Below are 16,110 nucleotides of genomic sequence, written 5' to 3'. Positions count from 1 at the left end.
TTTAAAGGAAACAATTCTTCCCACCCTGCAAAACCTTAATTAAAAATTGAGCATGTTTTTGTTCATTTTCCTCCTCAGTAACTTACATTTGGTCCTATTATAGGTATGTAGGTATTTAAACATTTGTTTTCAGTGTCACTGGGAGATTTCCTTAATGACCATATTCTCTAGTTGCACTTTCGGTGCTGCCGCATGTGCAGAGGCTGTATTTGGAGAGGGCTTGGATAGGTATGATTGGTCAGCCAAAAGAAATTCAGTTCTCCTGTTAGTGGAGAAATGTTAAAATGAACATTTAAATGCTGCTCTGTTTCATACGATTGGTTCATTTACTGTTGTTTAAGCAGGGAAATAGTCTGACAATGTGTAAATTTGCTGAGGTCACTGATGCCTTTAGACATCAAAAGTCAAAGGTACTAACAATAGGGTTTTTTGAGAAATAGGTTATGCTTTTCTCTTTTTTAAGACTGTTACAGATGGTGTAAACTTTTTTTTTCTACTTAAATGATTTCTTTATTAACCTCTGGTCGTGTCCATTTTACTTAAACACAGTTGTAAACTTGTTTCTGTTTGAGTTCCAAAATTCAGCCTGGAATTTGGAGACCAATTCCCATCCCTGACTTACTGCAGCTCTTACCTCCTAGAAAAGCCACCATTTATTGTTATAGAAATTAATTTCCAAGTATTGACTCAGGTAGAAACTGCTAAATGTGCAAACAGGATACCTGCGTTAGGATAAACATCTGGTTGCAGAAATTTCCGTATGCACAATATTAAGAACTTCTCACAGAATCCCAGAGTGTCAGGGGTTGGAAGGGACCTGGAAAGCTCATCCAGTGCAATCCCCCCATGGAGCAGGAACACCCAGATGAGGTTACACAGGAAGGTGTCCAGGTGAGTTGGAATGTCTGCAGAGAAGGAGACTCCACAACCCCCCTGGGCAGCCTGTTCCAGGCTCTGCCACCCTCACCGGGAACAAGTTTCTTCTCAAATTTCAGTGGAACCTTTTGTGTTCCAGTTTGAACCCATTACCCCTTGTCCTATCACTGGTTGTCACCGAGAAGAGCCTGGCTCCATCCTCCTGACACTCACCCTTTAGATATCTGGAAACATTAATGAGGTCACCCCTCAGTGTCCTCTTGTCCAGCTCCAGAGCCCCAGCTCCCTCAGCCTTTCCTCACACGGGAGATGCTCCACTCCCTGCAGCATCTTTGTTGCCCTGCGCTGGACTCTCTGCAGCAGTTCCCTGTCCTGCTGGAACTGAGGGGCCACAACTGGACACAAGATTCCAGGTGTGGTCTCCCCAGGGCAGAGCAGAGGGGCAGGAGAACCTCTCTGACCTACTGACCACCCCCTTCTAACCCACCCCAGGTCCCATTGGCTTCCTGGCCACAAGGGCCCGGTGCTGGCTCATGGTCACCCTGCTGTCCCCAGGACCCCCAGGTCCCTTTCCCCTACACTGCTCTCTAATAGGTCATTCCCCAACTTATACAGGAACCTGGGCTTGTTCCTACCCAGATACAAGACTCTACACTTGCCCTTGTTCTATTTCATTACATTTTTCCCTGCCCAACTCTCCAGCCTGTCCAGGTCTCTGATGGCAGCACAGCCTTTGGCGTGTCGGCCACTCCTCCCAGCTTGGTGTCATCAGCAAACTTGCTGACAGTCACTCTATTCCCTTGTCCAAATCATTGATGAATATATTGAACAATACAGGCCCCAGCACTGACCCCTGGGGCACTGCACTAGGTACAGGCCGCAACTGGACTCCACCCCATTGACCACGACTAATTCTGCGAATTGATGGTTAATTTTCCAACATTGAAAAGTGTTAATAAATAAACCAAATTATGGCAAAGACAGGAATGTTGGTTGTTTTAAAATGCTTCAGGTTTTGTAATGCCTTGATGTTGTGCCATCACTCGTGTTCTTTATGTGTGAGATTTAACTCTTCGTACTTCTGTTTTCCTTTCCCTTGAATTTGTTCATTTTTAGAAAGTAAGAAACATGGCCCTGGAAGATGTGGTGATTCTTAATGTAGACACCAACACACTGGAAACCCCTTTCGATGACCTTCAGAGCCTTCCTAATGATGTGGTACGTATGAAGCGATTAATTCAGCTATTCCATTGCTGGAGAGTGTCCATCCGTTCGACCTGCTTGCTTTGTGACTGATCTGCAGGGTGCTCAATGTAAGCTGGTCTGCTTGAGTTAAAACTCGAGTGATGGTGAATGCCCAGTGCCTCCCGCTGCAACATCCCATCGTTTGTCTGGGGTCTGTGGTGTGATTCGTTCTTCCAAAACAGGGAGCTCGGGATGAAAGGTCCCTCTCGGTTGGGAACGTTTTGGCTTTAGTCAAGCATTTAGTCTATAAGTTACTTCCATGAATTTTTTCTGGCTTTATATAGCTTTTCCTTTAGATTTCACTCCCAGCATCCAAATCTGCCAGCTGGGCATCGCTCGTGCCGTTATCCGCAGCCCAGGGAATGGCAGACTTGTAAATGTCATGGAATTATGTAAGAAATGTCTGGATACAGCGAGTCCGAGGCCTCAAACATGTATATGATTTGTCAACAATCAAGTATTATATTAGATTTTATGAGACTTCATTAAAGGAGCTGTTGTAGGCGCACTGTAGAACATCAGAAGAGACTTCACCAATAAACACAGAACTTCAAGCTTTGGAATGTAATAAATTTTAAGAGACTTCCTTCCTTTCATTATTTACTTTTACTTCACTTTTATAACAGTAGAGAGTTGTGTTTTATTAGTTCAAATTTCTTGATTCAGCTTTCCACAGGTCTATTTTAAAGCTGCATTTTCTCTTGGAGGATGTTTGGAGCATAGCAGAGGAAGTGCTGCCAGCAAATTCAATTAACTGCCATAGCTCACAAATAGCGTACATGGTGTATTTTTTTTCACAACTGCTATATAAATACAGCTGGGATTAATATTTGTCGCAACAAAGCCCTAATTCGAATTGTGTTGCGTTGTGTAATTAATGTTTGGGATCAGTGTTTATCTCTTATTTAGGTTTGTTTCACTATTTTAGTTACCTAGAAAAGGGAGTATTCTGCTCTAGGTTGTTTCCTTTCCTTCGGGCTGCTTAATATTTGGCTTTGACCACTAGAGAGCAGCTGCTCTTCTTTGCGAGAATTGAATTTCTGTCAGTTTTTTCATGCATCATGTGTTTGGAACTGTAAGTGGATCAAGTTGTTCATCTCAGCAGGGAGACTCTAAAGCCAATCCATTATACTTTCTTTTTCCCTGTGCATCCCTGGCGGACGGGGAGCTGCTGGGAGCCTGTGTCCCCTCTGGCCTCCGTCTAAATAGATGCGTTTATGAGCCGAGGAACTAAAAATGTCTTCAACAGTTTCGTGACCATAAATGTCTGTTATGTCAAACTATTGTTCCAGTTTTGCTACTTACCGTGAACAGTGAGCAATTAATGTGCCACTAAATAGACATAAAATTTACTCTCCTAAATTAAATCTGTATTCAACACTGAGGGAAAACATCTTCTGTGTGATGCATTTGCCATCAGGTAATTAATCCACTGGAAAATTTTTAGAGCTGCTTCTCCCCTTTCCTTGAACAGCTTTTTTAATCAAGTAGAGCAATGCCGTGAAGTCCTGTGATTACTCTAGAGCTTCAGGCCGGGAGTTGTGCGTGTTTCATGGTAGCGATGTCACTCCCTAACCTGTTGATCCTCAGGAGTCCGGAATGAACTCTCTCCAATCCCGTGCCCCTGGGATCCAGACAAACGCGGGCTGTGTGGCGCGTCTTTGCCGTTAGCGCTGTGCTCCCGCCGGGCAGCTCCGGTCGTTGCTTTGCCCGCTCTCCCTCGGTGGGCAGTGCCGCGTCCTGCGCCGTCAGGTCGGACCCCTGCAAGTCAAGGTGTGTTCGACTGCGCTGCTGGTCACTGCTCGGGCCGTGATCAGTGTCCCTGCTTCACCTGCTGCTGCGCAAATCTTGCTGAAAATCTGGCAGCACGAGAACGCCCTGGGAAGTAACTTTCCTTTTAAAATAGTCAATATTAAAAAAAGAGATTTATTAAGGACTGTGATTACAATAAGTGCATCTGCTGCTGACAAGTCTCCTACACCACCGTCTGTGTTGCAAGGAATAGCAAAGAGGGGGTAGTAATTTTTTTTTCTGCAACCCTTATGGTTTTTCATGTATTTCCAAATAAGTGTCATCTTCTAGTCTTAGCTGTAGTCAGAGCTTCATATTACGAGGAATAAAGCATAAGCTCACTCTGTCAGCTCGTAGTTTTTATTAAATGAAGCCCTGATGCAGTGCAGCGCACGGCGCCAAGGAGATCTCGCCTAGCTGGGAGAATATTGTAAATTTGCACCAGCCTATGAGTATCTGAGGCCGTCCGTAATCTGGCTGCGTGTGCTACCGGTGTCCATTCATTAACAACTTACACAGGCAGGAAACCCACGTTAGTGTTTTTCACTTAGTGGGAAATAAACTGATTTCAGGACAGCAAGAAGTACGAAACTACAACTCCACAGCAGAACCGTTTTCTTAAAGGTGAATCCATCTTTATTTCTTACACTGTGTTTGCAATAGAATGTTTCTTGCTTTATTCATGTTGACAACTGAAAAGCCTTGGACCTAATTAAAAGAATTTCCACTAGCACCTTTACTGAACCATTTCATTATGCCGCATTGCACAGATTGCATTTTGAAACATGGTGATAGTTTAAATCTGACCTTTAAACCTGAACTGCCAGAAGTATAAAAATCTTCTTTAAAAACAGGGTAGACGGCATGTATATGTGTCTGTTTGGCTAGAAATAACCTTCATATTGAGTGGTCACAGTCTTTCTTTTTTTTTGAGGTATTACTGCCTCTTTAGGCAGGAAACAATCATAATTCCACTTGTATAACTTAGTCTTACGTACTCATTTATTCCAGAGTAAACATCTTATGTTTTTATTACTTAGCTTTTGGGTTTAGAGAGCAACAGAGCTCCCTGAGAGCCATCTTGGGAATGGGCGTGAGTTCACCTTACGGGCATGATAGACTAGATCTGCTATCATGTGTTATGTTAATAAGTGCTTATGGGCTCGTTAATGCATGGATCATTGGCATTCAGATTTATAAACAATGCTGGACGTGCTCGTGGTTATTTCTGTTGTACTAGATAACCGTAATGAAAAGCCTTCTACAACAGAAGCTGCAGAGAATTCAAAGTAAAAGGAAATCTCTTGGCAACTAAGCACAAGTGCAAATATAACATCTAGTTTTAAGAGAAGGAAATGTAGCGCACAGCATGGGTTCTGTATTGGACACCTCCACAGCAGGCCCGGGAGCCACGTTCCCGCCGTCCCTCCGCATTCAGGCAGCTCCTCCCGGTGGGGTTTGCACGTGGCGTGACCGCGTCCTCCGGAGAACAAGGCGGATTTCTTTCAAGAATCAGTGCCCAGATTGTTGGGTTTGTGCTGTGACATGTTCTGTGAGATCCGTCTCAAAGAACTTACCTTGTCCTCATTCTGTCTGCAACACCAAAAAATTACTGCTGGCATAACTATTTGTTAATGATTTAACATAACCTATAATGCTTGCAGCACAGGTACAGCAAGCTTGATGTTAGTCTTTGAAAGGTTTTGATATTTCCTTTTCTAGCTTGTGTTTGGAAAAGAAAAACACTGTCACTAACAGTATATAACATACAACCTGACTTCAGTAGTTACTGAGCGATAAGCGCTGGAAAAAAGACATCAAACCAAGTCACAGCCTCCTTGTGTGTGAGAGTAACTCTGAAGCACAGCGAACAGTAACAGATAATCCTCTAAATCTTTAGCCCTTGGTGTACACAGAAAACAAAGAACACCGGGGTAACCTGGATCTCTGGTAGTTTTAACTCTGCCTGCGTAGAAAGGTGTTTAGTTGACGCTCGTAGGGTTGCGGTGGGTGTGTGTGAGCAGTGCCGAGCCCCTGGGGCCGCGTGCAGCTGGGGCCTGAGGGAGCGGGACCCCGGCGGGCGGGAAGGGCTGCGCTGAGTCTCCTGAGGAACAGGGAGAAGAAACGTGGGCAGAGACTGATCCTGTGAGGGACAGAATTTGTTGTGAATTTGAGACTTCTAAAACACCTGTGAGTTGTGTTTCGTGGCTGGCTGGGGTGCCCGTGGCGCGGCGGGGGCTGCGGGCCTCTGCCAGGAGGCCGAGACGCAGCCGAGGAGCCCACCTTGTGCATACATGGTACCCGCAGTTTGGCTCTGAAATGTGAGGGAACATCGCCTGAAAAGAAGGGCAAACAAAACACACACAAAAACCAACAACAAAAATCCCCAAACCAACTTGTATTTGTGGCAAACAAATTTTTCTCGCCTTTAGAATTTGTTCTTAGCCTTGGTGGTGATGGACGGCCTGATTATGCAGAACAGTTTCTCTGTTAGTCTGATGTTTGAATTAATTCAGCTGAATTTCTTTCATGGATTATAATCAGGAATGACACAGAACTTCACGGACTGCCCGTGGAAGAGAACTCGGCAGCAAGGATCGGTGGGTTTGGGCTAGGAGCAAAAGTTGAAATGAAGCTTTTCATTTTCATTTCTGAATAGAATCCAAACGTGTCAGAGAAGCAAAACAGCTTGAAAAGTAATGCTTTTCAATCTGAAAAATTCAACTTTAAATTCCCAAGGTGACTTTTAGTGATAACTGCAGCTGTGGTGGGGCATCCTTCATTTAGCTGTGTCTCAGTGTGTTCAGCTTTGGTTGTGAGACCTGTTGTGTGATTTCAGGTTTCTGCACTGAAGAACAGATTGAAGAAAGTCTCTACAACCACTGGAGATGGTGTTGCGAGAGCGTTTCTAAAAGCACAAGCATCTTTCTTTGGGAGCTACAGAAACGCCCTGAAAATTGAACCCGTAAGTAGGAAATGAGTAGGCATAAGATGTAAATCTACGGCTGTGTTGGGAACAAAGTAACAAGAATTCCAAGTGTGGTATAACCTGCTTTGACTAAGGTCAGCATTGTGGCTCTTTGGCTCACTAGCACTGGAAACAGTGTTCAGTCTCCAAAAGAGAAAGAGATACAACAGCGTGATCAGTCACCCAGGAGGAAAACTTCTAATGGAAAGGTGTGAGTGTTGCAGTTACAATATGATAAAAAAGTAGAAGTTAATGATCACGGGAGGGTAGTACAGAGTTGACTGTTTTCTGTCACTGCATAACCGGAGTATTCATTTTATTGTTTTTGAAGGTGGTAGAACATATATAGCTTTTTACACAATATATGCTTAACTATGCCACACGCAAATTTATGTAAACATGGAGTTTAAGAACATGATACAATGAGTCAAGAAATTGTACTTTTACGTAAATAGGAAGAATGTCTGGAGTTGTAACTATTGATGGTAAATGCTCCGTTAGGGAAATTCGATGTCTTGCTTCTGGTTCAGAGCTGATCTCTATTTAGCAGCAATTAAGTGCCATCTGAGTGGGGGAGGGATTTTTCTGTACTTGATCTTGGGTTTTATTGCTTCTAGTGAAGCATCTGGGCTTTTGAGGTATCTGAGGTGAAATAATGGGAGGTATTCAAAATGTTGTCCATATAAATAAGAGAACTGGAGGCAGCGAGGCAGGTGGCTGTGCACCCTCCTTCCATGCCAGGGAGGCACTGACTTCCCTTCGTCCGCACAGGTTTCCTCGTTCCGCGATGCTCCTCCCAGGAGTTGCCAGGCAACTCTGGGAATATCCGTGTCTGCTTGGCCGGGGTGTGTGTGTGAGATTAACTAGTTCAGGGATTTATGAAGAAAAAATCGAAATTTAAATTGGTTCTCTGGAAATACATCCAGCCTTCAAAATACCAGATGGTTAAAGATGAACATTTGAAACCAAGTGACAATAGCACACCCCTCGAAAGCGCAACTTCAGGAGACAGTTAACCTGAGGAGTTAGAATAAACTGTTTGGCTTGCTTATCATTGTGGGGGGTTTTTTTCTCTTACTACCCTCACATGTTGTTATAAATATGGGGCATAAGCAATACTAAACATGATGTAGTTATTAGTATTTGATGTCCGGTAACTCCAGAAATCTGACTGTTCATTTGAAATTATTGATAATTGGGAAATAAATTCAAAGCAGCAGCAGTTCTCCTGCTTTTCGTAGTTTTTGTCTCATAAGACAATTTAATTTCACAGGCCATCTCATCTGATATGAATTGACTTTTTGGCATAAATGGTGTGAAGGTATTTTTCATTATTTTGTGTAGTCCAGAATGTGTCACAGAGCAGACTTAAAATTTGCATTATACTTAAGCATAGTAAGAGCATAGTAAGTAATATAGTAAGTAACATGTCCAGATAGCAAATAACATATCCAGATAATACAGTCTGCAAGTCCAATAATAAGATTTATGTAAGAAAGTAACTGATTCAGTTCTGTGTCCTACTGTGCGTGTGTGTTTTCTATAGTTGTGTTAGGCCGGATTTTAAGTAGGGAAGAATTTCTGGCACGTGCAGTGTCCGTACAAACCTCTGTTGCGAGTAAGTACAGAAAACACATGAGAAGCAGTGTATTTACTTGGCTGTATTGAGGCAGATTGTTATCTATGAATATTACGTAAATTACTAACAGGGACACCAATGTGAGCATTTTATTTGTATCAACCTTTTTCTAAATTCCTGATTTTTTGCCATTTACAGAGGGAACGTTTTTATCGTCTTCTAAATAGTTAATTCACAGAAGTAGGTCATCTCCAACAGAAAGAACTGAATAATTACTGTGTGTGTGTAAAGGTGTTCGTAGTCCTTAGTAGCTGTGTGTGTTTTGGTAACTGCGGGGAAATGAGACCCGGGTTTGCGCGTCCCTGGCGCGGCCGTGCGCTTTCTTCTGCTGACACCCAGTGGTCACACACCACACTTACCCGGTTTGCTTTCCCAGAGCATCTTTGTTAAGCACCGAACTGCTGTGACACCGGAGCGCGGAGCTGGCGGAGCAGCCTGGCCGCGCAGCCTGCCCGAAAGCAGCGCCTCGCAGGGTTTACTCGCACGTTTTATTAAAAGCGTCATTAAATTGTTTGTGAGGACTTTATGAAATCAGTGTCAAAATGAAAAAAATACGGAAAAGTATGACATTATTTTTAGCAGCTTGTTACTGACTAATACTTTTCTGAGGGAATTTTTAAATAAGAAATCTGCCTTCAGCCCTGGAAGGACATGGCCAGTAACTTCCGCTACTTGCAGGTGCCTTGAAAATAGTGTTCTGGTTTGTGATGTTTCCCACTAGAATGAACCCGTCTAGGTCTTGTCTGGGGGAAGTGTGGGACATTACACTTTCATAGGAAATGTGTAATTAAGAAAGTATCTCCTTTATTGTATTTCAACTTTTTCTTGATAAAAGTGAAAAGCTGTCCCGCCTTCATCCAGGAGCGTGAAGACTTTTCTAGAGAATCGTTTTATCCCCTGTTCCCTTTCGGTGCTGCAGCCATGGCTGTGCTGCTGTGTCCTTCCCTCCTGGGGACACCGGTGTCACCGCTGTGCTGCCGTGTCCTCCCCTCCTGGGAACACCGGTGTCACCACTGTGCTGCCATCGCCCCGCGGGGACATGGCCCACCCGACCCGCACCGAGCACCAGGGAACATGGGATGCTCCCCAGCTCTCTGAAGATCTTGCCCAGACTAACACTATCAATTCCTTTAGCAGTTCCAGATCTGTAAGATCCGAGTGGGACAGAAGTCAGAAAAGAAAAGTAGGTGATGCGTGGTGCAGAGTGAAAAAGCAAATGCCAGTTGAATCCAAAAGGAATTTTTGTTGGAATGTGTGTGCAGTAACATAAAAAAGTGCACGTTACATACTGGTGCATAATTCATTTTGAAAAGGCTTTGTAGCATTCAATGCTTTATCTGCTATGAAGAGTGATTGTTGCCATGGTGAATTATTTTTTTAAGTTATTCAGTGGAAGAGTAAATAGTTGGTTCCAAGTCCCAGTAATTGCCACGATCCAGTTACTTCCTCTACTCAGCCATCTTTTGTGGAGCTTTTTTTTCCCCCCCTGCATGTATATTTTAAAGCTATACATTGCACGCAGAGTAGATCCTTCTCTTTCACCAGACTTATCTCGATAGGTCAGGGTTTTAGGAGTGGTTGTCCATATGTAGTAAAAATGAAGAAGGAAGATCACTAATGTTACACGTATTAAAAACACCCAAGGTGTAGGTGAAACACTGAGCAGAAGCACATAAAATCAAGCACTTCCTTTACCTGCAGTTTTGTTGTGCTGCTTTTCAAGTTAGTGCTGGTGTATAATTAATATACATTTTTTTTTCCCACCCATCTTTACTTTTTTCCTGTTCAGTTGCTGTTAAGTCTCAAATATATCCTGTATGACCTGTGTAGTGGTGCCTGAATGATGGGGATTTCCGAATCTCATCTCCATGACTTTACTAACAGGTGGGAGTAGCCAGTGACAGTGACATTGGCGGCATGTAAAACCTGATGTTTGTATGATAAAAGTGGAGATAAATTGACTTTCTGTACGTTCTGGAACTGGAACTTAAGATTTTTTTTTCCCTAGTATGAAGATTCTGCGTTTTGTGGTATTTGAAGTTAGTTTTTGACAATCCCTCTTAAAAACTGCCTGTAACTATTGTTGTGCTTTACCAATTACGGCGAGTGCTCTGGCAGCCGCAGCGCCCGGAATGCAGAGTCACCGGCTGCAGATCTGTTGGGGAAAGACAGTTTGTTTGTTTGTTTTCTGTGCGGTTTTTGTTTTCGTTTCAGTCCTGGTGGTGTTTTGTCTCTGAGCATTTCAGTTGCTACAGACAAGTTTCAGCTTTTGCTTTTGCCATTTTGCCACTTAAAAATGGCTGGTTTTCTAAGAAGCATTTACTGTTCTTCAAAATGCATTTAATATTCTACATCGAAGTCTGTTGAGATATACATATGTTAATGAAACTGAAAAGACATTCTCTTTAATCTCTTATAGCAGTCTGTTATGTAGTAAATAGAACTGGTTTGTAATTTCCACACTCTTGTAGGATCCTGCGTTGTGCGATTCTGTACGCCACGCTAGGGGCAGGAAACTAAGATGCTGAAAGAAAGGTAGGAAGCAATAATATCTGAGAAAATCAGCGTGACCCTCTGCCGAAGATGGCATTGCTCCTGCAGAGGATGCAAACCGTCCTGTCCGTCATGTGTCAAAGTAAAAAACTTACAAGCACAACAACAAAACCAAAGCGAGCAAACACATGCCTCCCCGCCAAGGACAAAGCCAAACCAGCATGGGAACGGTTTGGACTTCAGCCTAGAAATATTGCCCAGAGCAGGGCCCATGTGCTCTGTCCCTTGTAGGGCACTGACAGCAATAACACCAGAAACGTGATGTTCCTTTGAACGTGGTTCTTGGAGTGCTGATGTTCACAGGGCTGCTCTTGAGATTGTTGGTATTTACCTGCCCCATGCTGACATTGAAGTTTTTGTGGTATCGTAGTTGGCTGGAACCCGTGAGCAAGCGGAGGAGAAGCATCTCGTGTTCCATTGTGTAAATAACTTCGCAGGCTCCGCAGAAATCCCGTGTTCAGCCCTCAGACTGCACAGGGCACTCGGTGTGGCTGCACAAGTTAAAGCAGCTTTGCTCAAAGGCCACAGTGCCCAGGGAAGGTTGTACGGTGCAGAGCAGCTCCCTGGTACTTCAGCTTTATTGTGGAAGGACTTGTATATTCAGCTGATAAATTATTTGTCTCTGCCTTTCACACCTGATTCTCTGCGTTTTGTGCTATTTTATACACTTGTGTTTGTTTCTCCTCAATTTGTTTCAAGCTGCTGTTTGTGTGTTTTAGGCTGGCTTTTGCCTGTGTTTTTATTGGGTTTTCTCCTGATACTTTACTTCTAATTGAGAGTGCGCAGCCTCAGCAAGCAATGAAGCAGTGTGCAAATGCCGCCATGCAGGAAAAGTTGAAGATATTTCCTGAGCTAATAAAGCGCAGGGGACTTAGAGTAGAACAATGAAGCAAGTGAACAAACAGCGAGTGTAAAATAACATGACCGATGAATTCAGCTTCTGTGTGAGGCACTCAGTGACTGTGTGGTTTTTAAATGAGCTGTGAATAAGTTGCATTCAGTATTAGGGAAAAAAAAAACCAAAACAACACACCCTCCACAAAAATAAAGAGAGAGAGAGAAGGAAAAAACCCAACCAAATGACCCCCAGAGCACAAACCGAAGCACAGGAGCCCCCAGCCCAGCGGAGCGTCCAGGCGGGGAACGAGCGCACTTTACCTTCTCACTAGACTGAGCAGCCGTACAACTGAACAGAAGTTCAACTTCCCCTGAAAAGAGATGGTAGAAGAGATTTTGGTATTTGGATTTCTACAGTAGAATCCAGTAGCAGGCAAACTTGATGAATTAATGATAAAAATTAGAATATTTAATCAGGAACAAACTAATAGAGCTTCATAATAGATAAATCGAGCCACTTTGTTTTTTCAGCGTGCTCATTATAGATTGTGTATGAATTGGAGCATACAATTTGTACCCTTACAGTACAAAAAGAGTAAAGTGAAAGGCAGTAAATCAAAATTATTTGCAATGATTTGCATGGATAGGTGATAGAGCTCATACAATGAAAGCTGGAAATACTACAGGCTTAAAGATGGTGCGAGACGTTTGTATGCGTGATGGAACCGCCAGCTCAGCGTGTTCCAGACCTGCTGCCTTTCCCAGTTGTTCTTTTCTTTGGAATCACATGGAGAAATCGTGATGCTGCACTGGGGCTGAACACACCCCGGGTGAGCGTGAGCAGTGTCCGCGGTGCTGGTGGCTCCAGGCAGGGGCTGAACACACCCCGGGTGAGCGTGAGCAGTGTCCGCGGTGCTGGTGGCTCCAGGCAGGGGCTGAACACACCCCGGGTGAGCGTGAGCAGCGTCCGCGGTGCTGGTGGCTCCAGGCAGGGGCTGAACACACCCCGGGTGAGCGTGAGCAGTGTCCACGGTGCTGGTGGCTCCAGGCAGGGCTCCTGGCGTCCCACCCCGTGCTCAAGGCTTCTGGGAAGGCAAGATGTGGAAGGGACGGAGCCCCTTTTCTGCGGTGGCTTTTGCATCTCAGCAGAGAACTGGGCAGCTTTTTTCACAAATGCGTTGCTTTAGGTGTGGGCAGAGCATTAGTGACCAAAATGCCATATAAACAAAAATGTAACTTAGCACTGGGAACCACCTTTTTCTTCTGTTTGTGGGGCACAAAAATACAAACTCTGCGAAGGGCTCTTCAAAACACGCTACTTTAGTCTAGTAAAACATCAAATGGAAAGACTCTGTCTTTTCTTATCCTTTGCTAATTTAATTCATTGTTTTCTGTTCCTTTCATTCAGTGAGTAGCAGCTTTTGGCAATGACAGATATTCTATTGTGACTGAAATACATGTTTTGTAAGTCGTAACTTTACTTGGTGTTGAAATAAACTGCGTGTACAGCGGGTGTGATTTGTGCAGCACACAGCTGGAGGTATTCTGCTCAGAATTCCGATGGTTTCAAATGTCTCTTTCAAGTTTGAAAATGTGTTGTGCACTAGATACCATTATGATAATTGGAAGTTCAGCTTCTCTGTCTTGCTCTATTATTTTTTTGAATACAATTAACACATCACACACACTTCACCTGGTCTTTCTTCATTTACCTCTGACACTTCCTTGATATTTATTTAGACACATGTGGTGTCTTTGCTTTGAACTCAATAGTTGGTATATTCACTAGATTTTTTTTCATAAACATTTTTCTTGTTTAGAGATATACAATTAGTTTGCATTGATAGAGAAAAGTATACATACCGGTGTCAATTTAAGTCTTTTACTTATTTGTTAGATGATCAGGACATAAATTTTATAAAGAGTGTAGAGAAAACTGTGATTACTCTCAAATCAAAATACCTACTGAGAAGTTGCAGAAGCAGCTCATTTGATTATAGCTCTGACAAGGGAACAGCACAGAGAAGATACGTCTCTTCCACACGTCAGATTTTAGTGATACCACAGGAGAAAAGAATATTAAAATATCATAACGCTGTATTTCGTTTGCGGAAGTCAGGTTTGGAGCTGGGTTTTCTGGTTGGTTTTGGTTTTATTTTAGTTTTAGGAACACTCCTAAGGCTTGGAGGTTTAAAAAGGAATAAGCCAAAGCTTGATTATTCTGGGTAATTTCATTAATTTTAGCTGCAGTTTGGAGTGAACTGAGGCTGTGATTTTTGTAGTTTCTTGTTCACTGTCCATTCCTATGACACCTCTTTTTCCGTAATATTTCAGTAACTGTATTACTGTTTGGAAAAGAATGGGAAGTGAGCTGTGCCCTCGATGGACTTTTGTACACAGTGGGATCTTTGTTTTTACAAAAAGTTGGTCTGCGAGTTCTCAGCCGTTGCAGAGTCTCCCTCGTTCCTGCAGCACCTGCAGTTCCTGCAGTTGGTTACAGGCTGGACGTGCACCCAGCGGGGAGGGTTCGGAAACGCTGCCCCAGCCAAGGCGGCGTGGCTGTGAGGGGCTGTGGAACAGGGTGACTGTGGGGTGGGTGTGCGGGGTGAGCGCAGGGTGGGTGTGCGGGGTGAGCGCGGGGCTCCCGCAGCCCTCGCCACCCAGAGACCTTTGTCTGCAGCCGCGTTTTCCCGGTTGCTTAGGGAAGGGCACGATGCAGAAACCATCCCACAGGGCGTTTGTAAAGGAGACCTGCATCACAATAATGCACAAGGAAATCGGGGGATTCTTTTGAGATACCTTTGACTGGGGCATCCACTTTTCAAAACGCACATTTAAAATTATCTCTCTATAAAACTGTTTGGAAAGGCGGGGGCGGGGGGGTGTGCGTGGTTTTTTTTTAATGAAATCATTCTGTAATAAAATATTTCAAGTACTGGCTAAGCTGTAAAGCTTAGGGCTGATAAACAAAGCATCTGAAGCCAAATGGCCCCTTAGCTAACCCCAATTAAAATAAAGATTTCATTGCGCTCTGTCCTGACAGAGAGGGAACATATTGTTGCCTTTAAGGGAGTTTGGTTTAGTTAATGAAAGAATTTATTTCATTTTTTCAAATACAGAACCTAATTAAATAAGTTTCAACTTGACTTGTAGTTGAGGACATTTTAACTCCTTAAAGGTTACTTTTGTGTCCAAGTGGAGCTCTCTTTTGAATAATTTCTGATGCAATATTTAGTTTTGTGCTTTATGCAATGAGAAATTTTCTAGCAGATCTCATATGAGTAGCTGTCTGCCTGTTGTATATATACATACATTTATGTTGCTGATTCTAAACATGTAAGACTTGTGATGGATGTGTCTCTCTTCAAGCACCCTGTTTGGCTTTAGGTGTAAGTCAGTGACTCAGAGCAGACTCCACAAGTGCTGTGGAGACGCGGGTGGTTTGGTTTGCACTGGAAAAGCTGTAAATGATACATGTACATTGCTTACTCCTGCTGTTCCATGAAAAGAAAGATGTTTCCAAGAATTATTTTTGGCAAAGCTCTCTGAGCAGTGGTTAAAATCTGTATCTCTAGAACGTTTTTCTTCGAGAGGATTAATGTTGAAAATGAAGCAATTTGTAAGGATCACAAACGTGATTAGCTTCTTCAGGAGCCGTCCTGTATGGGTGAAGTTCATCATTCTTCACTAAGAATATATGAAAAATAAAGAATAGTTTTATCTCAAGATGCTTTATTTTTACATAAAAGAACATTTTCTACTTCACACTGGAGGGCAGTCGAAGAATGGGAACGCTGTCACCTGAGTTTCTAGCCTAAAATTTAAAACATGTTAAATGGCCGTTCATGCTTAAAGTTCATGCTTAAGGTAAGAAATTTTTAGTTGTAACAGGTATGTAAATATTTTCCCCAAACGTATATATGAAATGATAAATAGATACTGGTTTGGAGCAGTGGCTTTCCAATTAATAGGGAGGACATCTTGAGCAAAGTTTTAAAAACATACATATGTTGCATCCCCTCATTTGGGGATTATAAGCTAATGTTTGGAGTATGCGTTCTCTTCCAAATGTCACTGCATCGTGCCTTCTCCTTTACGTGTTGAATAAATTGCATTCCAGCTCTCTGAAAACGAGTTTCCAGCGTGAGCAAAGCAGCTGCCTCTGATAAGTGGATTTCCCTAAGCCAAAGTCATTCCCAAG

At 43.2% G+C, this 16,110-nt stretch overlaps 1 protein-coding gene across 1 annotated transcript in view; it reads left to right on the top strand.

Annotated features, from left to right (window-relative positions):
• DENND1A (DENN domain containing 1A) overlaps positions 1-16,110 on the top strand; it is a 134,799-nt gene that overhangs the window by 77,869 nt on the left and 40,820 nt on the right. Inside the window, exons 12-13 of the mRNA XM_080355927.1 lie at positions 1,993-2,094; positions 6,752-6,877. Coding sequence (XP_080212053.1) covers positions 1,993-2,094; positions 6,752-6,877 — 228 coding nt within the window. The remainder of the gene's footprint in view (positions 1-1,992; positions 2,095-6,751; positions 6,878-16,110) is intronic.

Source organism: Nesoenas mayeri (genome assembly GCF_963082525.1).
Source record: "Nesoenas mayeri genome assembly, chromosome: 18".
In the NCBI taxonomy this organism is placed as follows: domain Eukaryota; kingdom Metazoa; phylum Chordata; class Aves; order Columbiformes; family Columbidae; genus Nesoenas; species Nesoenas mayeri.
The sequence above is the reverse complement of the archived record's forward strand: the minus strand, read 5'-3'. Positions and strand labels throughout refer to the sequence as shown.